At 34.1% G+C, this 21,072-nt stretch overlaps 5 protein-coding genes across 5 annotated transcripts; 1 reads left to right on the top strand and 4 right to left on the bottom strand.

Moving 5' to 3' along the window:
- Nucleotides 1–391: 391 nt before the first annotated feature.
- Nucleotides 392–2,949, bottom strand: LOC118040345 (G-type lectin S-receptor-like serine/threonine-protein kinase LECRK4). The gene has a single exon (XM_035047263.2). It carries the CDS (start codon nt 2,935–2,937, stop codon nt 613–615), a length of 2,325 nt encoding a protein of 774 aa, XP_034903154.1. The 5' UTR covers nt 2,938–2,949; the 3' UTR covers nt 392–612.
- A 3,995-nt stretch (nt 2,950–6,944) lies between these two features.
- Nucleotides 6,945–9,542, top strand: LOC118040344 (major pollen allergen Ole e 10). Its single transcript, XM_035047262.2, has 4 exons — nt 6,945–7,116; nt 7,858–8,196; nt 9,019–9,049; nt 9,226–9,542. Exons 1-4 carry the CDS (start codon nt 7,062–7,064, stop codon nt 9,329–9,331), a joined length of 531 nt encoding a protein of 176 aa, XP_034903153.1. The 5' UTR covers nt 6,945–7,061; the 3' UTR covers nt 9,332–9,542.
- A 5,250-nt stretch (nt 9,543–14,792) lies between these two features.
- LOC118040382 (G-type lectin S-receptor-like serine/threonine-protein kinase LECRK1) lies at nt 14,793–17,128 on the bottom strand. The gene is made up of 3 exons (XM_073410345.1): nt 15,939–17,128; nt 15,620–15,761; nt 14,793–15,527 (listed from the first exon to the last, which is right to left on the bottom strand). Exons 1-3 carry the CDS (start codon nt 17,126–17,128, stop codon nt 14,793–14,795), a joined length of 2,067 nt encoding a protein of 688 aa, XP_073266446.1.
- An 878-nt stretch (nt 17,129–18,006) lies between these two features.
- LOC140955775 (G-type lectin S-receptor-like serine/threonine-protein kinase LECRK1) lies at nt 18,007–18,636 on the bottom strand. The gene has a single exon (XM_073410346.1). The coding sequence runs from the start codon at nt 18,634–18,636 to the stop codon at nt 18,007–18,009; it is 630 nt and encodes a 209-aa protein (XP_073266447.1).
- Nucleotides 18,637–18,647: 11 nt separating this feature from the next.
- LOC118040342 (G-type lectin S-receptor-like serine/threonine-protein kinase LECRK2) lies at nt 18,648–20,402 on the bottom strand. The gene has a single exon (XM_073410348.1). The coding sequence runs from the start codon at nt 20,400–20,402 to the stop codon at nt 18,648–18,650; it is 1,755 nt and encodes a 584-aa protein (XP_073266449.1).
- Nucleotides 20,403–21,072: the final 670 nt, after the last annotated feature.

Below are 21,072 nucleotides of genomic sequence, written 5' to 3' on the forward strand. Positions count from 1 at the left end.
TATCAAAGATATTTTATTAGTTATTTTTTATATTTATTAGAAAAAAACATACAAAAAGTAAAGAAAAAATAAAACTCATAATACATAAAGAGATAAAAATATCTCCACTTTAATGTTTTTTCTACTTATATTTGTTAAAAAGATAAGCCTAGAAAATAACTAATAAAATATCATTAGTTATTCCCTAAATATCATAAAAACATTTTGAATAGTAGATTAAGACTTACATATCATATTATTATGAAATTGCTGCCTTCAATAACCATACATCTCAAGCTGTATGAGTAGTTGTATAGGCTATGATTTGGTGGGTTGACATAAAAATATTGGAATTAATTGCTTGAATTGGATTGAGTTTCTATTTGAATTAGTAAGATATTAACTAATGTTAATATATATTATGTCCTCCCATTTTCCAATAATTAACTAATGTTAACTTAGTTAACGTCTTGTTCAGACTTCCACGAAGCAGAGCATGACTGGAGTAAAGAGGGTATGATCCAGTGGTTAAACGAATGTGCTCAAGTTATTGAACTAGAACCTTGATAAAATGCAACTTAATTTCGTGGCAGCCACACTACATTTGATCCAATAAGTTACATAATCTGCAATTCAATTATTAGCAGAAGAATTTGGTGGAGGAGGAGGAGGTGGTGTAACTATAGTCCCATCCATCATCAAAATCACTTGCTTCATTGTTGGCCTTAAATCTGTCTCTGTTTGCACACACCAGAATCCGATCTTAACCATTTTCTCCAGTTCTTCCAAGTTCACCTCTGCTTCACCGACCACTTTCTTTAGCTCGCCAGCTTCATAGCACCTCTGAACCCAGTCCATTAGTATAATTTCATCATCCGGAGCTGACAAGTCCAAGTTCTTCCTACAAGACACAATCTCAAGCAATAAGATACCAAAGCTATAGACATCAGCTTTGGTTGTGACAGGTGTGTTGTTTCTGTGCCACTCAGGAGCTTCATAGCCTCTTGTGCCTCTTGGAATCGTGTATGTTCTTGTTTGGTCAGGTTTTAAGAGCTTGGACAGTCCAAAATCTGATATTTTTGCAGACATAGATTCATCCATGAGTACATTATGGGGCTTAATGTCACAATGGATGATCTTGGTCTCGCATTCCTCGTGTAGATAATGAAGCCCTTTTGCTACCTCTAGAGTAATCTTGGTTCTTTCTTTCCAACTTGGTTGTTTCTTGTCCTTGAAGATTAGGTTCCCTAATGAACCATTTTTCATGAGCTCATACACAAGTATCCTATGTGATCCTTCGCAGCAAAAGCCAATCAAACGCACCAAGTTCTTGTGATGAGTTCGCCCAATTATCTTCATTTCATTTTGGAACTCCCGTTCTCCGTCGTCCACCAACTTCTCTAGCCTCTTCACTGCTATTTCTTTCCCACCATTCTCCGGCAGCGAGCCTTTATAGACCCTCCCTGACGCCCCTTTACCAATCTCTTCCATGAAGTCATCGGTAGCTACCGCAAGTTGATGATAGCTAAATGACGTCAAATTGATATCTCCAAGGACATCCGGTGGACGATCTTGGCTTGTCATCACCTTCAAGCTCCAAATCTGATGCGTGTATATAAGATAACCAGATGATGCAAATATCACTAAAGAAAAGGCAATCAAAACCACTCCAGTAATTAGAAGTTCCTTGCCAATCTTCTTTGTGATGACGTTTTTTGTACTGGTTAACCTAACCTTAACAAATGACTTGGTAGGAATACTGCTATTTTTCAATCCATACCTCAACGGAAGCTTTGGCTTAAAGCAGGTTTGGTCCCTAAACATGGCCACCACACAATAGCAATCCTCCAGGCAAGCTTTTGAACATGCTTCTTCACTCACAGGCGTCAAAACTTCGTACTCGTCTCGTTCCCAGACAGTGTTTTCTAGCGTGGAAATCATGTAGTTGTCATTAGCTCCTTTTAGAAAACAATCGCTATTGCTGAAATTTAACTTGCAGCCCTTATCGGGCTGGTTGGGATCAACAAAATCGAAACCAGGAGGACATAAGCAGGCAATATTGTCTGCGTCTTTATTAGCACAATAGCTGTTAAGCCCACAAGCGCCTTTCACCGAGCAACGATCTTCTCCATTTATTGCTGACCATAAGACATTGGAATTCAAGCTTCCATTAGTTCCCATTTGATGTTGGTAAAGCCTTAAAACGCCATCAACATCAAATGTTGCTCGATACAATGTGGTCTTATTGACTGGAAGTCTACCTTCTGTCAAATTCCTGACGGTAAACCCTGTTGAGTTCGCAAGATACAATCTGCTATCTGCTGCGAAAGTTAAAGATACGTCCGGTGCTCTGTTTGTAGAGTGTGATGCCCAATAAAAATATTTAGCCATTTGCAAACTTTTAGATGGATAAGCAACGAGATTTCCATCTCCTTGCATCCATAGCTTAAAATTTCCAGCAGAATCATCATCATCAGATTTGCTTGAATATAGAATCTTGTCAGGACCCAGTTCTTGTGTTACCAGAAGGGTGTTGGTAGGGAATTGGAAAGTAGCCCATACAACTTCCATGTCGGAGCCATAAAGCAAAAAGTTGCCTGAATCATGCATTGCAGCAACTTGTGCCCTTTGATAGGTTCCGGCTATCAATTGAACTCCGGTAAAGTTCTGTACAACAAGCCTACCATCTGAGGTGAAAACAAGGCTCGCCCCTGGTAAGACTGCAGGTTCATTTCGCTGTGCGGTCCACACAACTGTGTTTCTTGGCCTTCCAGTGAGCCAAGTGCCCACCTTGAAGCCATTGCCACTAGGATAAAATCCGAACGCGAAATGACCAGAAGGAGAAGGCCAGAAGTTTGGAGAGGAATTGGTGAAAAGAGTGGAGCCTTTTGTTATGTTGGATTGTGATTTTGCTGCGGGGAATAGGTAGATGAAGATCACGAAAAAAACTGTTGCCATCAAAGTTTCTAGTCTTTAGCACTGTAAACAACGTTTGTTGGTCTTCTGTGTCTCAAGAGCGAGCTCCTTATAAAGAATAAGATGAGGCCAGGATCTTCCCTCCTTTCTTCTCCAGTTTTTACAAGGCAATTTCCTAGCTAAAATGCAATGGTTACGGTGAGGGTTGAATTCAAACTGGTTATTAAATTTTTGATATTATATAAAAACGTTATTTTAATCTAATCATTTAAATTATTATAAAGAATTTTAAAATATAACTTATATTATTTTTTAAAATAAATGAACTGTTGGTACCGTACATAGGAGTAAGCTGCCATCAAATTAATTGATTTGCCGGAAGATCAGTGAGCTAATCTGTTTGTATTTACTACCGTACATCTAGTACATCAGGAAGAGAATCATGTAGAATTTAAACTATAATTATTCGACGTGATATTTTATTTGATGTAATAATTACGAGTTATTTAGTTTGGGGAGTGATTATTTTTTAAAATATTTATTTTTAAAAATATAATAAAATAATATATTTTTTATTTTTTTAAAATTATTATTAATATCAATCAGTCAAAATATATAAAATAAAAAATATTATTTTTATTTAAAATTACTTTAAAAAAACGACATCATCATTTCCAAACCAAGAACACGTCTTTCCTCGATTTAGCATAACGTGGAAAACAAATCCAATTACCACTTATGTCCACTGCGCACATGGAATGCAGTTCCTGCAGCTTGCAAGGTTCCAAAACTCTTTTAGTTTTTGGGATATTTAGAAGTATAGTTGTAATTATTTTTTAAAATATTTTTTTATTTAAAAATATATTAAAATAATATTTTTTAAAAAATTTATTTTTAATATTAATGTATCAAAATGATTTAAAAATAAAAAAAATATTAATTTAAAACAAAAAAATAAAAACATTTTTAAAATACAAAAACAGAAAGTCTTTATTATCTATTTTCGTGATGGAAACCATACGTTTTATGCCAAAACTTTTTTAAAAAAAGATGTGTGAACATGCATAAAATCATGAGACCAAACTAATGGAAGACAACCATAATGCCAGCACTGATTGACCAACAAGTCTCGAAAACGCGTAACAAAGTCCATTTCATGGTGCTAGGACTTCTCCGGTTTCTTGTTTACGGTGAATTTGTAAAGTATTTTTGTTTTATAAATTTTATTTTTATTTTAAATTTATAAAGTAAATATTATACTTATTAATCTAATATTATATAAATATTAAAAATAAAGTAAGCTTTTTATTAATAATAAATATGTATTTATATAAATATATATAATAATAACACATATAAATCAACCAATTAGTAATAAGTCATTAAACTAACAAGTTTGGTGTGTATTTGGTAATCCATGGTGATTTATTTATTTTTATTTATAATTTATAACTAATTAATTAATTTTTAACATTAGTGTATCAAAATCATAAAAAATAAAAAATAATTAAATAAAAAATAATTAAATAATATTACCGAACAAAATCTAACCGTGAAAAGCAAGCACGGAGAGAAAAAAAGGCAGTGCTAACCAGCAGCTTGATTGTGCTACAAGCTATGATGGAATTGAAACACTACTTCCTGTGTCCACATGTTTTAACGAATGAATTTCAACAGAAAACACCATGCTTTACAAAAGTTTCAAGGATCACAAAATCATGTTCCCTGTATTCTCTCTTTGAAATTAAAAGATATGTTTTAGCGTGTTATAAAGTATTTTTTATTTAAAAATAATATATATTTTTTTTAAAAAAAAAAAACTTATTTAAAATAATCTAAAAACATTATATATCAAAATAATCTAAAAACATAAAAAAATATTAATTTAAATAAAAAAATTAAATTTTTTTAAAAGTATTTTTAAAATATAAAAACAAAAAAGATATAAAGGTGACTTCACCAAAAAAAAAAATAATAAAAAAAAAGGGAGTCGTCTATCCTCCATTTTGTGTATGGGCGTCGGACAACATCAAAACTAACAATTATACAAGTGGATTTCAGCAGCCCATTTCAATAGAATTTTGTTGCATTTAAGCTAAGTATCTTGTAGTTTTTTTTAAAAGTATTTTTTATATTAAAATAATATTTTTTTTATTTTTAAAAAAATTATTTTTAAGGTTAACGTATTAAAACAATTCAAAATATAAAAAAAATAATTAATTTTTAATTAAAAAAATTAAATTTTTATAAAACTCGATTTACAAAAATATAATGGTGGAGGCCTATCTCTGAAATCAATGAGTTTTTAATTCCATTTCAAATGGATTTCGTATTTCTTTGAAAAATTACCAAATCTAAATCTATTTTTATTTCTCATTTTCAATTTAATGAAAGATAAATTTGTCCAGGGCTTTAAATAATTTTTGCATCAACACCCTGTGCTGTAAGTCCAAAGTTAATCAGAATTTATAGAACTCTATCTTTTCTCATATAGATTTTTCTCTTTTTTTCTTCTTCATTCATATATCTTCAGCTGAACAGTCTTTAACATAAACATCTTCAAGAATCTGCTATATGGGCTTTGGATGGGCAGGGATATGGTTGAAGGCTGTGGCTTTTATCTGTGATAGCTTAAAGATTCAATGCTATTTTCATATTTTATTTTACATTAATATTTTTTATATATTTTTAAAAAATAATTTTTATTTATTTTTTTCTTTACTTCAAATTAATATATTTTTTAATATTTTTATATTGCTTTAATATTTTTTTTAATATTTTTATATTATTTTGATTTGCTAATGTCAAAAATAATTTTTTAAAAATAACAAATATATTATTTTAATATATTTTCAAATAAAAATACTTTAAAAAATAATTACTATTATATTTCCAAAGACCATCTCAATTCATGAAGCTAAAGGATCTGACCACAAGTCATTCTTTATTTCTCAAATTGACCTCCTGAATTTTAAAAAAAATATTAGTAAAAAAAACTCATTCTTCAATAATATTAACAATCTTGTTTTTTGAATTATGGTTATAATATTATCTTTTTTTTACGCTATATTTCTCAAATTTATAAACTTTAAATGTTAGAGAAATATTGATACCAGCGCAAAAGGTCAAACTATAAGTTTTAAATATTTTAATGAAATCATAACAAGTTAGCTTGACAACATTCTTTCATATTCTCGTTTTCAAACAGAAAGAAAAAGAAAATGAAAAGAAAATAGTATATTTCTAAAGTATATTTTTGTACAAATCATAAGTTATCTGATCTCTAAGAAAGAATTAATCCATTTGATATTTAATTAATTGATTGCATGAGTGTTTGCAAGGCTTTTTTATATATAGATTTTGATGAAACAAGTTTTATTAATTAATTTTAATATTATTGAAGGATGGATATTTGATTAAAACAATTTTTCAACTTATCATGAATCCGGTCAGTTCAACGGATGGAGATGGATTAAAGGGAAAAATTCAGGGGCAAACAAGATTTATCTTTATGGATGGAAAGCTTGAATTTCGTACGAGTATTTCATGGCCCCTACAAGCCCAATATGGCCTGTCAAAGGCAAGCAAGCACTTTATACCAAAGTTTTAAGGCCTAGTTTGGTGGCTAGCCCGGTTTAAGATTTGAATTCTAGTTTTTGATCAGGTTATCAGGTTGATCGAGTTAATTTTTTAAAAAAATCAAAACAATATTATTTTAATTAAAAAAAAAAATCAATGAGTTTGCAGCTGGGTTTTATCGGGTCAACCTAGTCAACTCAGTGGGTCAATTGGGCTACACTTGGTTTTTTTTTTTTTAACCTGACCTGATTTTTATCTCAGATCAGCCGGATCCCGGATCTACTTGTCGGGCCGGCCGGACCGGATGGGGTGTCAAAACTATGCTTTAAACACTGAACAAAAGTAGTAGTATTTCTTGCATCACACTACTGTCTACTGTGTTAAAGCCCCAAAAAGGAAAAAGACGTAATTTCCCGTCATTAAACTGCTGGATTCCCTTGAAACTCTCCTAGCAATACGAATAAGATTTCTTTATTAGTGCTGTTATTACTCCCATTAGCACCGAGGAAGAGAGAGTGTGCGTTTGTGTTGTCAGTAGAGAGTTAAGACTTGAGAAGAGTCCTCATCAAGGCTTCAAGGATTTTACAATGAGAAACAAAGTGCTGGTTCTGCCATGTCTCTTGCTGCTGCAATGTTATCTAGGTATGTTTTCTCCCCTGTTTTATGTCTTTGCCTTGGTTATGTCTGTGGTTTGTGGGGCTAACGTTGAATTAATTTAATCATGGCTTCTATGTTGTAGTTCTGTGCATACCCTTTCTCTCTGGTAATAACTTGATAAAAATATTGTGCTGTTTTAGTGTGATCTTCCTGAGACATTTCTTCTCTGTTCTTCATTTCTGTGGTCAAACCTTCTTGATCAACTTGATAAAAATGCTAGCTTGTTTGAACAAAAAATTACCAGAATGCTAATTTTGACTGTCAATCCATTAATTAGAGCCTTCCCTTGTGATCAAACCCAAAATTACTCTTTCAATATGCACCTTGAAGGTTAATTATCCTACCCATTTAGTTAGTGTTTCGCAGGTAAAGAAACTTGGGACAACTAAGATATATCTTTCTATCCATATTGTTTTAATATGTGAAATATATTTTTAAACAAAGCTTAAATATAGAAGAATGGGAAAAGGTCATTTTGCATTTTTTATTTTATTAAATGCCAATTTTGGTAACAAGTAATGCATACTGGTGGATACCAGAAATATTGACTGCATGACATGAATGTACATAGAAGTATATATTACTGTGTGTCTTAGATTTCATTCTCTTCAGGATTCCTGGAATTTAATCATTGGTTTATATAATGAAAATATTATTCTAACAATTGCTAATTTGTTCTCTTTCTGATTTTTTTTTGGCCCTTTTATTTTCTTTGCCTGAACTTAGCCCTGACAATGGAGACTGCAACGCAAGAGAAAGCAGAATCTGCGATCCCAGTCACAACACTGTCACCTCCAGAGAGCAACACAACTTTTCTTGGTGGCACAACATGGTGTGTTGCCCTGTCAGGTGTCTCTCAAATTGATTTGCAGAATGCATTAGACTGGACCTGTGGTCTAGGCATGGCAGATTGCAGTCCAATCCAAGAGGGTGGAGCGTGTTTTGATCCTGACACGCTAGTTTCTCATGCCTCCTATGCTTTCAACAACTACTACCAACAAAATGAGAATTCTGAAATTGCTTGCAATTTCGGAGGAACTGCTGTTTTAACTAGAAGGGATCCTAGTAAGAAATCTCTTGCCTTCACCTTCTTTTCGTTTACTTTATTTAGCTGTTCGTTCTTTTCTTGATGATGTACAGAAGAACAGAGTAGAACTTGATTCCTTTAATGAGGATCTTCGAATTTATGCATCAAATATGACCTTTGGTTTCTATTAATTTTGATGAGAATGATATTTGAAAAAAAAACGGGAACATTTTGAGTGTTCTCAGCAATTAGGCTTTCCCTTATGTTTCTTCAAGCACGCCATTTTGAAGCAGGACTCTCACTTTATGTTGCTTGTAGTCATACGAAAATGTTGACCAGTTTTTTCTTTTTGAAGATTAGTTAACCAGCAACCTAGCCAAAGAATTATTAGATACTCTGATCCACAGTAAGTTTATCACTTAGATGCATAGTTATAGGACCCCGATTCAGAGTTGAGCTAGGCTCTCAGTAGGTAGATCATCGATTTGAATTGCCAAGCCGATCTGTTGAGATTGTCAAAGAACCATCTCAACCCCATAACTTAAACTTTTAGGTAAGGTTCTAAGATATGATTTATATTATTCTCTAACACACCTTTTCAAGTGAAAACTCTTTGGACTTGAAACTTGTATATGTCCATATTATCTTGTGCTTAATTTTTACCAAATAAATAAGGATTGTGAGATTCGAACTCATGACCACTTGGTTATTAAGACTCTGATATCATGTCAAAAAACCATCTCAACCCAATAACTTTTAAACTTTTAAGTAAAAATCCTAAGATATAATTTTATATTATTCTCTAACAAAAATGATCCAAATTGGGACCATGACTAATCTACACCATTTTTAATGTGCAGGTCATGGAAAATGTAGCTATGCTGCACCTGGGTATGCTCTTCTACTTTTGTTTCTCTCTCTCTCTCTCTCTCTCTCTATATATATATATATATATATATATATATATGTTCTTTTTCACACGCTAGTTTCCTCTTCTTCTATATATTAAAAAAATAAAAAAACATTAGCATTCTAAAGTGAAACGCCCTTTTGGAGGGTATTTGCAGATCTGCTGCTAAGTCGCCAGCACCTTCTTCGCTCAAGGAGCGCAGAGCAAACTTTATATGGTTGAAGTTTGCTGGGATTTTTCTGCTTTTGTACTTGAGAAGATGATTATTGGCTGGTTATCTTGTGAATGAAGCAGATGGTCATTGATTATGTCCCCTTACCAAACTTTATGTCATGGGAAGCCATAAGAAACAGGGCTTCACTTGCACGGTTTCTCTCTATTTTGCTGAGATTAGTACTTTGTAATTGGAATTTTCAAAGTTAATCGTATCTTTGCTTATGCTTTAGGAATCTAATTTTTGTTTGTGCAATCAAATCTTCCCTCTTGTCCCTCCACATCTCCATTGAATGTTTACGAGCTTGCTTGTTACGCTCCTTTCTTTCAACTTTATCTACATTCCCAAGACAGTTGTGCCTAAGGCGGTGGTGAAGATTATGTGATCACGATAATAGTAAAGGTTTAAAGTGTTTTTCTATTCAGAAATATATTAAAATAATAATATTTTTTATTTTTTAAAAAAATTATTTTTGATAATAGCACATCAAAACAATATAAATTTTTTTTTTATATTAAATAAAAAAAATTAAAATTTTTTAAAACACAATATAGATCGCATTTCAAACAATCCATTTGAAAATTCGTGGCCTCACATCAAATTTAAGATATTTATATATAAAAAAGAAGGATAAAACTACACACTGCGCGGTGTATTTGCCACATGCAGTCTGCATCCGCAGCCATGAACATATTCATATTGGCAATGTTTCTTCCACCACCAAGGAAAATCGTAACTTTGAATTGCAGAGAATTGCAGAGATGATGCATGCCTTTAATAAAATAATTTGGTGCCAAGAAATGTTAAATTGACAACTAAAATTTGAGATGATTCAATTGATTATTTAATTAAATAATATCTCAAGTATTAATAGCATTTATTAAATCTTAATTAATTTTGATTAAATTTAAAGAAAAAACTAGAAAAAATCATGAAAGACATTACAAAAATAGGGTCTGCCTAATATAAAAAAAATTTATAATGATATCATTCAAGATAAATTTAAAAATAAATTTAGTTATTTTATTTAAATAAAATTAAAAACAAAAATAATACTGTAAAAAAGAACCCATAAGTATAAGCAATATAGGCCCCTTGTAGCCTAAAACAATGGGTAAACATACAAGGCTTGCAAGAGCAGGCCTAAGAGTGTGAGAAATATGGTCTCACTATGCAAATCACTTTTTTGGAAAAAATAAAATAAAATTGAATGGTATTCAATTAAAAAAACAACCAATATTCTTTTTGTGATTAAATAAATTTAAAATTTTTTATGAAAATTCTTAAAAAAAAGTGCTTTATAATATAATAAAAAGGCTATGAACTCATTAAAAAAAATTTAAAATTCAATGTTACTTGATATTTTTTTTATTTTGAATGAATCCAGCAGTAAAATGCAGAAAAAAAAAAAAAGAAAAAAAAGAAGACTAGCCTATGCACATGACCATTAAAAAAAAGGCTTGACCCACATGCTATGCCCTTTTTTTTTTTTTTTTTTTCAGAGGACATACAACTATTTTCCTAAAAAAATCCACGTAAATTATAAATTACAGATTTCGAAAAATAAAAGGTCACCAGAAAACAATGGTTAAGTTATTTTATATAAAAAAAATTATTTTTCAAATTATTTTTTAAGAAAAAAAAACACCTTTAAGACATCATAATAAACCCCCACATGGAATTAAATAACCTAAAAAAATGGTCAGAAAAACTCAAATTCCAAAAACTTTTTTACCCCTAGATCTACTTTCTTAGTTTCTTAGACAATGATAAGGCGAAAGAACTCTCAATCATTTATGTAGATGGAATAGGCACCTACAACGACTTTCTTTATTTTTAACTATAATACAATGATTATCTCTCTCTCTAATCTCAAATCAAGAAACTAAAAAGTAAAGAAAATAAAGTTTAGATTTTCAAAAACTAAAAGAATTTTAAATGTATCATATAAGGATCAAAATCAACTTATCATGTCTAGTTTAGAAAGTGCCACTTGTTTCTCTATTTTTTTTCAGTTTGGTCCTCCATCTTTTAATTTTGCCCATCCTTATAAATACATCAGACCTCATCGTCAATCAATAGGGCCATCACATGCTCAAATCACAAAAAAAAAAGTTTGATAACAAAAAAATCACTAAATCCACAGTAATCTATAATTTTTACACAGAAGAACCTCTACCTCTTTTAGTTTTTTCCATAATTCCTAAACTATCAGCTAGTAACATAGAACTTCACCCCCTTGCAACTTTTATCGCTTCATCCGCACTGCAAAAACAATCTTCTCATAGCTAACTGGCCCGAATCATCTCTTCTTTTTCAAAAGCAATGGCCCCTTGAAAACAAGCGTTCATTCCACCTGGTACAAAGTGACTGATAAAATATAACTTCATCGATCTGTTCTCCCATTTTCATCAGCTGCCGGAAAAAGTTTTCTGTCACAGAACTTCAATATTCAGTCGGTAGTGCTTTGGAAATTGATATCACCCCACGGCTGGCTTGAATATTGACTGCTTCCAGCTCAGTCAGCTCCCTCCGACACCAATCCCTCCACCAAAACCTTTCCTTTTCAGACAATCTCTTTTCCTGATACGCAACACATAGTCTGTCACATGTATTTTCTTCTTCTGCTAACTATAAAGCCTTGATTCAATGCTCAATGCATCATTTGAATTGATTGTATCCTTTCTTAAATCAATTCTTACCACCTTTGATATCGTTAAAAATGACATTTACTAATTTTGCTTCATGGTTTATTCTTGCTATAACGGATCTGAGCTACCTCAGGAATGAAAATAGAAGAACTGTTCAGGACTTATTACAGACAGCCGTAGCTCAAGCGATCGCGCGTTCCCACATTCACATTTGGTGTCCCTTGCGACAAGATCAGTGGTCATATAAAAAGCTCACACAGACCAATATCGCCTGCCAGAAGAAATGCTTCAAGCCTCGATATATAAGTAGAAGAAACAATATAAAAATGATACAGCAAAACACAAGCAATACAAATTATAATGAATAGGGAGTATTTTTTTGCTACTACATGTTTTTTTTTATTTAAATATTGGAGAAATAACATATTTTTTAAAAAATTTACAGTTTGTAAATGTTGCGATTGAAAAAACATAACATTCTTACTTGTTGCCTATGACGAATCGCACCATTAAAAAGATATATGAAATGACCTGTGTTTCATAAGGAGAGAGGAGAATAAAAAAAAACCTCTAGAAATATGCTGAAACTCTGATTTATGACATTAATGGAACAATTAAGAAGATCTCAATGAAACAAATTTAACGATACCAAAAAAGGTTACTAACGATGATCCAAGTGTGTTACATTTGTCGTCGAAATATAAAAGGTAACTCATTTGTCTTTGACCGTATGTGTAGTTCACTCGGGTCATTGTTGGTGACCTTTCTTTGTGTTGTTGAATTTACCTTATTAAGATCTTTGTAGTGATACCAATAATTTTGTAAATGGAGCTTTGATGTGCCTAAAATGCGTTTGTTTTTCTTTCTATCATTTTCTCTCTCTTCTTTTATATTGTAATCAAAGCTTCATCATTGTTTTATGTCTCTTTTTTTTTTTTCTCTTCTTTCTCTTCACAAATTACAATGAGGAGAGAGGAGAGGAGAAAAAAAAGAAGCTAGAGACAAATCAAAACTTTAATTACAATACTATAGATATCATAAAAAAGATTTTGATGAGATAGATTCAATGATACAATGAAAGGTCACTAATATGTGACATGAGTGGGTCAGCACTTTGTTGTCAAAGTCTAGTGAGTCACTCGCCACCTTTGAGCAGCAAGTGTGACACACTCAAGTAATTATTGTGACTTTTTCTTAGTGTTATTTGAGTTTGTATTATCAAGATTTTTTTGATGGTATCAGTGATGTCGTACTCGAAGCTTCATTGTGCTTCTAGGGTGTGTGTTATTTTTTTCCTCTCTTCTCTTATCTCTTGTCATGTGCACACATATTTCACTAGTTTTTTTTTTTTTTTTTTTAAAATATCAAGATTCTGAGTAACAATAAGTAAGAATGTCACCGAGTTTTATTTATGGCAACATGTATAAGTTGTTCTATTTTACTATTTTTTTAAAAATTGTGTTTTTTTATCAATATTTAAATAAAATGTGCCATTTTTTTTTTTAAAAAGCTGAATATAAATCACTACACAAAATAACTTTTTAAATAAAATAAAAAACTAACTTAAATAAGTTAGTAAATTTTTTAAAAAATAAAAAAATAAAATAAAAGCTCTACCATAAATATCTTTGAGAAACTATCCTCCTAGCCTCCTCATTATGACAGATTCACAACGCAGTGATCAAACCCACTTGCATCAGTCAACCTTGGACAGTGATAAAAAAAGATTGACACGCGCGCCTCCCTTCAACTCCATTGAAACCTTTTCCTCTTCTCTTAAGTGAGTACATGGTTCCAAAACCCAGCTCAGCCCTGCAAATAATCGCTCAAAGATTCATTTTACCTGGGCCCTAACAAGTTGGGATTTCTTTCAGACCGACCATGCAGTTGATTCAGAGAAACCCAGTAGACTTAGCATCTCAATTAGGTGGTCTGAGAAACCCAGTAGACTTAGCATCTCAATTAGGTGATCTTATCAAAGTCTAGATGAGATCCCATCAACGTTTTTTTTAAAAAAAACAATATTTTTTTCAAGTTTTCAATTATTTTTAGATCAGCTTTAATTGTGTAGGAGTATATGCAATTATCTTACGTCGCTGCATGAGAGCTAGGCCATGAGCGGAGCCCGGTTTAAGAACAATGCTAGAGTATCTACGGCGGGCTGCATGACACTGTTTCTGCGGAGATTAGTATTTTGAGTGGTTGTTTTTTAAAGTATTTATTATTTAAAAATATATTAAATATATTTTTTTATATTTTTTTAAAAATTATTTTTTGATATGAAGATATTAAAATGATTTGAAAATATTAAAAAAAATTAATTTAAAATAAAAAATAAATAAAATTTAAATTTTTTTAAAATTACTTCCGAAACCTCTAAGCTTTGCCGAACCTTTCCATCTTTCAACATTGTTTCTAAGAATATGTTGTATAAACAGCCCCATAATCGAACCAACTAGATGCTTTTTTGCATCATATGTTGTATAAGTATCGATCCTGCTAATGAACTCTCTGCAATTTCATTTTCCAGCTTCATAGAAGAATAATTTTGCCATTGATACTACGTGAGTTCATTTGAAGAAATCCAAAATAAAAAAGTTGGGATTTTGCCATAACACCAATCGAGACATAAAAGTCAGACAATTTCATTACCATAAGTTGGAATTCTTTTCAGACAAATAAGCGTTTCCAACACCACATCAGAGTATGTTGGAGGAAAAAAGAACAACAAAGATAACATTTTTAAAGGTGTTTCTCACACAGATACAAAACAACCTTATAGAACAGCCATTTAACACACAAATACATGGTTCCATACATACAAGTTATGCATAAAACACCAGGAGAATTATTTGTAGACTAAGGAGTGGTAAGGACTGGAGCAAGAGATGGAGGATTTGGAATTTCTTCGGATCCTTCTAGCATCAAAATCACATTCTTGATAGAGGGACGTGAAGCCGGATCACTCTGAACACACCATAGTCCAATCTTCACCATTCTTTCCAATGACTCGTATTCTATATGTTCATCCTTTAGAAGTATATCCAACTGTCCAGCTACGAAGCATTGATATGTCCACCTGGAAAGAATCATTTCATCTTCTGTCGAAACGTCTGCTTTTATACTGCTTCTACAACAGATGATTTCCAGTAGCACAACTCCAAAGCTGTAAATATCAGCTTTTATTGATATCAAGGCATCGTTCTGCCATTCCGGTGCTAAGTGCCCTCTACTATGTGAGAGGAGGGCCATGGAGCTTCTTACCTTGTCCGGATACAATAGCTTTGATAACCCGAAATCGGAGATTTTTGCTATCCAAGAATCATCCATGAGAATGTTTTGAGGGGTTATATTGCCATGGATGATGCAGGCCACACACTCTTCATGTAGATAGAGAATTCCTCGGGCTATGTCTAGAGCAATCCTCATTCTTTCTTTCCAAACTGGGCGCCTCTCAGCCGTGAACAGAAGATCTGCAAGTGTGCCGTTCTTCAAGTACTCATAGACGAGAAACCTCCTAGAGTGGTCAAAACAAAAACCAAGCAGTCGAACCAAGTTCCTGTGGTAAGTTTGTCCAATGATGGTTATTTCGGCCTGCAAATTTTTTTCCCCTCGGTCTAAAACTTTCTCCAGTCTCTTAATAGCAACAGTTTTTTCACCTCCATTTATTTTTCCCTTTATTAAACTGCTCCAATTGAGCCCCCTGCCAACTCTTCCCTGAAACCATCAGTAGCTTTCTCAAGCTCACCGTAAGAAAATGACTGCAGAGTAAACTCTCCGGTCAAGCTTATGATTTCTGATAGCTTTTCGTATAGAAAAGCTCGATCCCTGTACACGAAGAAAGTAGAGATTGCAATGCCCAAACATAAGATAGCTATAGAGCAAAAAATTATAGCAAGAAACATAATTAAACTCTTCTTGCTATCTATAATGATTTTGTGGCCTGGGTTTGTTTCTTCCTTGAAGAAGGCTATAGATGATATGTTTTTATTCTCTCTACCATACCGAATTGGAAAAGTATACTTTTCACACTTCGCATTCATATATAGAGCAACGTCACAATGACAATCTTCCAGGCAAGACAAACCACATTTTTCCTCTTCGAGCTCTTGGGCAGAATAAGGATTTCGTTCAAACAATAAATTCTCTATTCTGGTGACATGGTACTTTCTCCCTTCTTTGCTGCCTGCACAAAAACTTTCACCGGCATTCCTGTAGCATCCGCTGAATTTCTCATTGGGATCATTGAAAACAAATCCAGGATAACATGAACATTCACAATTAGTGCCCGTTCCTGAGCAATAACTGTTGAAGTCACAGAAACCATGAACATCACACTGATTATTCAATGCAGACCACTCAACATGCACACTCCAGCTAGTTTTACTCTCAAAACAGTGTGAATACAGCCTGAAAATCCCATCAGCATCAAGTGTCGCACGAAAAATTGTAGTGCTGTTCTCACAGGAATAAGAACTGCTTGCAAATGAGTGTACTTGTGGTTCAGATTTGTTACTATTCATGAACAGATGTCCCTGGTGATTGAGAGAGAGATTCGACCCCACGTTATTATCAGTATTACTGCCCCAGTAAGCATCATTAGGTAGAGCAGCACTGTTTCTAGGGTAGGCCACAAGGTTTCCATCCGTTTGCATCCAGAGGAAAAACCTTCCACTTGAGTGATTTGAGCTCGACACACTTGAAACCAATTCTTGAGACCAAGTGAGACTCTGGCCTCCTAAAATGGTGTCGGTTGGAAAATCAAAGCTTTGCCAAATTATACTACAACTACTGTAAAGCACGAAATTACCAGAATCAAGCATTGAAGCTGAATCTGATACAGACACATTAGCAATTAGTTTCTCATAGCGGCCTTGCCCAGTTCGAAGAAGCAGCTTACCCTCTTCCGAGAACTGAATTGTAGCATCGGAGGAGACTGGTGGATCATCTCGATTTGCAGTCCAGACGACTGTGTTATCAGGTTGACCGATCAGCCATATTCCTATGGCAAATCCATTTCCTTGTGGATAGAAGCCAAATGCAAAATGGCCTGAAGGGGAGAGCCATGAAAGTAAGTTGGAAGTGGGAGATAACTGAGAATCCAAGTGTATTTCATCACATTGGTTTGGTTGAGTTCTTGTTTCTACAAAGAGTAGAAATAGTATGAGAAGCAAAAGGCATGATTCCAAAGCCATGCAGGAAGGAAGGAGGTGGAGAGAGAAAAACAGATACAGAAAAGATAGCTATTGTTTGAGACCTGAGAGCATACAGACTAATTGTCAAATAGAAGAAAATTCTACCCAACTTCAAAACGAAAACCGTGTGAAATGAATAAATGATTTGTTTGCTAGCAGTAGAAACTTGAGTACAGGTCCTACCGCCCTAGACCTGGCTGTAACTTTGGTAAAGTTTTCCACAAAAGTCTCCCAAAGTTACGTGTTAGACCCAAGTAGCTGAGTCGTTGTCTTCATTCACTGTGTCCAAAATCAACGATAATATAAATTATATTTTTAAAATTTCATTTAACAACTTAAACTATTAAATTAAAAATAATTTCTTTAACACAGCAAACAAGATGCTGTTGTGGATTCCTTTGTTAAATTTTGGGATATAATAGATACTAAAAGCTTGAACTGCTATGTTATCCCAGTAAAGATTCTCTCAATAAAATTTCATCAGTTCTAGTGGTAACGTGAAATGTTCATCACAAAACAAATTTCCCAGAGGAAGAAAAGACCTGCAACTGGAAAACATTTCCGATTCACCAGAAACAATTACCGTATATATATGGAACAAGCTTTAACATTTTCTATATATGGAGTGGCCATTAATAATTATCAAAGCATGGACACATTGAATTTGGAGGAAACAGAAACATAAGCGTGCTTCATGTTAGTCTTACTACACATTCAAGATCATCATGCTCTTTAAACTACTGCTTCCTTAACTTCCCCACCCCTAAAACCAATAAATTATTTCGTTATTTGGGAGTGCTACTACAACTATAGGAAACAAGAGACTTTTAGAGAAAGCGGTTGATAGTTTTCCTGCGTAGACACGCATACATAGACACTTATGCTGAAGCTGAAGTTGGGCGTGGAGGAACAGATACATCAGTAATTCCTTCTAACATCATCACAACAGTCTTCATAGAAGGGCGGAGACCTGGTTCATCTTGAATACACCAAATGCCGATCATAACCATTTTCTCCATTTTCTGCCTGTCTACATCTTCACCAAGATCAAGCCTGTCAAATTCTCTTGTAACCAAAAGCTCGTATGCCCATTTAGAAAGTAGAACTTCCTCTGGTTTTGATACGTTGATTTCCATGTTTCTCCTGCAGAAAACAATTTCCAAGAGCACAACTCCGTAACTGTAAACATCTACCTTCACTGATGTTGGAGTGCTGATCTTAGTCCATTCAGGTGCCATATAACCTGGTGTCCCTCTGGCTATAGTCAGGGTTCTTGTTTGATCAGGCACTAACAATTTTGCTAGCCCAAAATCAGAGATCTTAGCAGTCCAAAAATCATCCATCAGAATGTTTTGAGGCTTTATATCACAATGGATGATTGGTGCTTCACACTCTTCATGCAGATATAAGATCCCTTTAGCAATATCTAGAGCAATTCTCACTCTGTCGCTCCAATCTGGAATCCTTTCATTTCGGAAGAGAAGATTTGCAACTGACCCATTGCTCATGTATTCATATACTAGGAGCCTATGGGAACCTTCAGTGCAGTAGCAAGAAGCCGAACCAAATTCTTATGATGAGTTTTTCCAATTGAACGCATCTCCGTCAGGAACTCCCTTTCACTTTCACTGACCACCTTCTCCAGCCTCTTCACCGCAATAGCCTTTTTACCTTTGTATAAAGTCCCTTTGAAAACAGCTCCAGAAGATCCTTTCCCCAACTCTTCTTTGAAACCCTTGGTTGCTTTCTTAAGCTCACGATAAGAGAATGCTCTCAGAGTGAGCTCACGGGCCAAGCCAAAATTTCCACTTTCCGTCTGCATTCTACCCTTAATGACTCTCGACTTAAAGATGAAAAAGCCAGAGATTGCTAGGGTGACCAAACACCATGTGATGAAGGCTAAACTCATAACAAGAATTAGTACCACTGCCTTCTTGCTTGTCCTCTGGATTACTGAAGGCACCATTCCTATGGCACTGGAATGGTTGCTGCTTTTGATACTCTCCAAAGCCACCTTGAAGAAAGATTTTGATGATTGATCTTGCGTTTTCAAAGCATATTTCACTGGGTACTTCTGTTTCTTGCAGTTCCCTGATTTGTACAGCGCACCAGCACAGTTACAATCCTCCAAACAGGACTTTCTGCAACCTTCCTCTGACATTGATGCTTGAGAATAAGCATTGTCATCCCACGCAATTCGGTCCATAACAGTAATGTTATATAGCGATGACATTTCGTTTGTATGTTTGCAGGATCCTTCGTTGTAGTCTCTCTCACATCCATGAAATCTCCGGTTGGGATCAACGTAAGCAGTTCCAGGAAGACAAAGACAGTCAGGTTGATCATCAATATCATTCATGGTGCAGTAGCTGTTGAATCCACAGAAACCTGTCGCTTCACACTGTGTCTCTGGTTCATGCCACACAAGGGAAATGATGTACTCAGCTTCGCCATCGAAGTTATGGGAATACAATCGGAAAATTCCATCATACTCCAATGTTGCCCGGTAGATAATTGAGGTGCTGTTCGATTCTGAACCAGAGGGTGACACGTCTTTGGTTTTGTGCAAGGTTTTGTTACCGAGTAACAGATCTCCTGTACCAGTTAAACTTAGATGGATACCAGGATTATCATAAGTTCCAGAGTTCCAATACGCATCCAGTGGAAGGTCTAGAGTGTCTACGGGATACAAAACAAGGCTCCCATCATCTTGCATTTTAAGATGAAACCTTCCCGTGGACAAATCGATTGCAGATGCACTGGAAAACAGTTCACCCCCTTTGTATAGATTCTGTCCTCCTAATATAGTATCCGTAGGAAAGTTAAAACTTTCCCATATTGCTTCGGAACGTTCATTGTAGAGCACAAAATTCCCAGAATCAAGCATTTGAGCATATGAAGCTGGCCCCGTAAAATTAGCAATGAGTTTCTCTTCATCAGTTGCATTATTTCTATGCCTTCTCAAAAGGAGCTTACCTTCTGTGGTCAACTCCAATGTAGCATTTGATGACACATGAGGGACATCTCGGTTTATTGTCCAGGTGATTGTAGCATCTGGCTTACTCGCCAACCAAATTCCCACTATGAAGCCGCTGCCCTGTCGGTAGAACCCAAAAGCAAAAAGACCAGAAGGGGAGCGCCATGAAGTTGGTGGGAAATTGGTGGAGAGTGAAGAACCTAATTCTATCGAGTCTGTCCGGCTCTGCTGGGGACTTACAGGTTCGTAAATCCAAAAGAAAAACACAAGCAACAAAGCAGAATAGGCTGAAGCCATATGATAATGCTAGCGTTCTACTTCCTCTCAGGAAAGACTGGTGACATATAAGAAAGTGTTTTTTTTTTTTTTTTTTTTTTTCAGAGGATGCTAAAAACATGGTAACATCATGAATTCCCATGAGGACAACTCAAATCATTAGGGAAACTGGGTTCCCTTAGCAATGAATGAGATTAGGGAAACTGGTCCCACCTCTGGTGAACTTGACTTGTGTCTCCTTCGACGTGCAAATGGGTCCAAAACGTTCGGGGCAAAAAATATTTTTATCAAATATCCTTATCCTTTTGTTCTTTAATATTTATTATATTTTAAATATTTCATCCTTAAATCCTAATCCCTATATTCCTCATCCAAATTTTTAGCACATTCCAAGTATAATCAAAGTGTTTTGGAGGGGTGAAAGTACGAGGAATGGCTCTGGGGAGAAAGAAAACTAGAGGGAAACGTGATTTCCAAACAAAAGAGATATGTTGCCTTTGGGTTCGCATTTTTACCTTTGTATTCGTAGATTTTTTTGGTAATAAATGTTATTAAGATGTTTTAAAATTTTATTTTACTAAAAAAATAGGTTGGAGTTCAAAAATATTTTTTATACAATTTAATTTTGGGTTTTTTATTAATTTAAAAAATATTTTTAAGTAAAAAATGAGTTCGTTAAAGTACTTAATAA

Source organism: Populus alba, chromosome 7, assembly GCF_005239225.2.
Source record: "Populus alba chromosome 7, ASM523922v2, whole genome shotgun sequence".
In the NCBI taxonomy this organism is placed as follows: Eukaryota; Viridiplantae; Streptophyta; class Magnoliopsida; order Malpighiales; family Salicaceae; genus Populus; species Populus alba.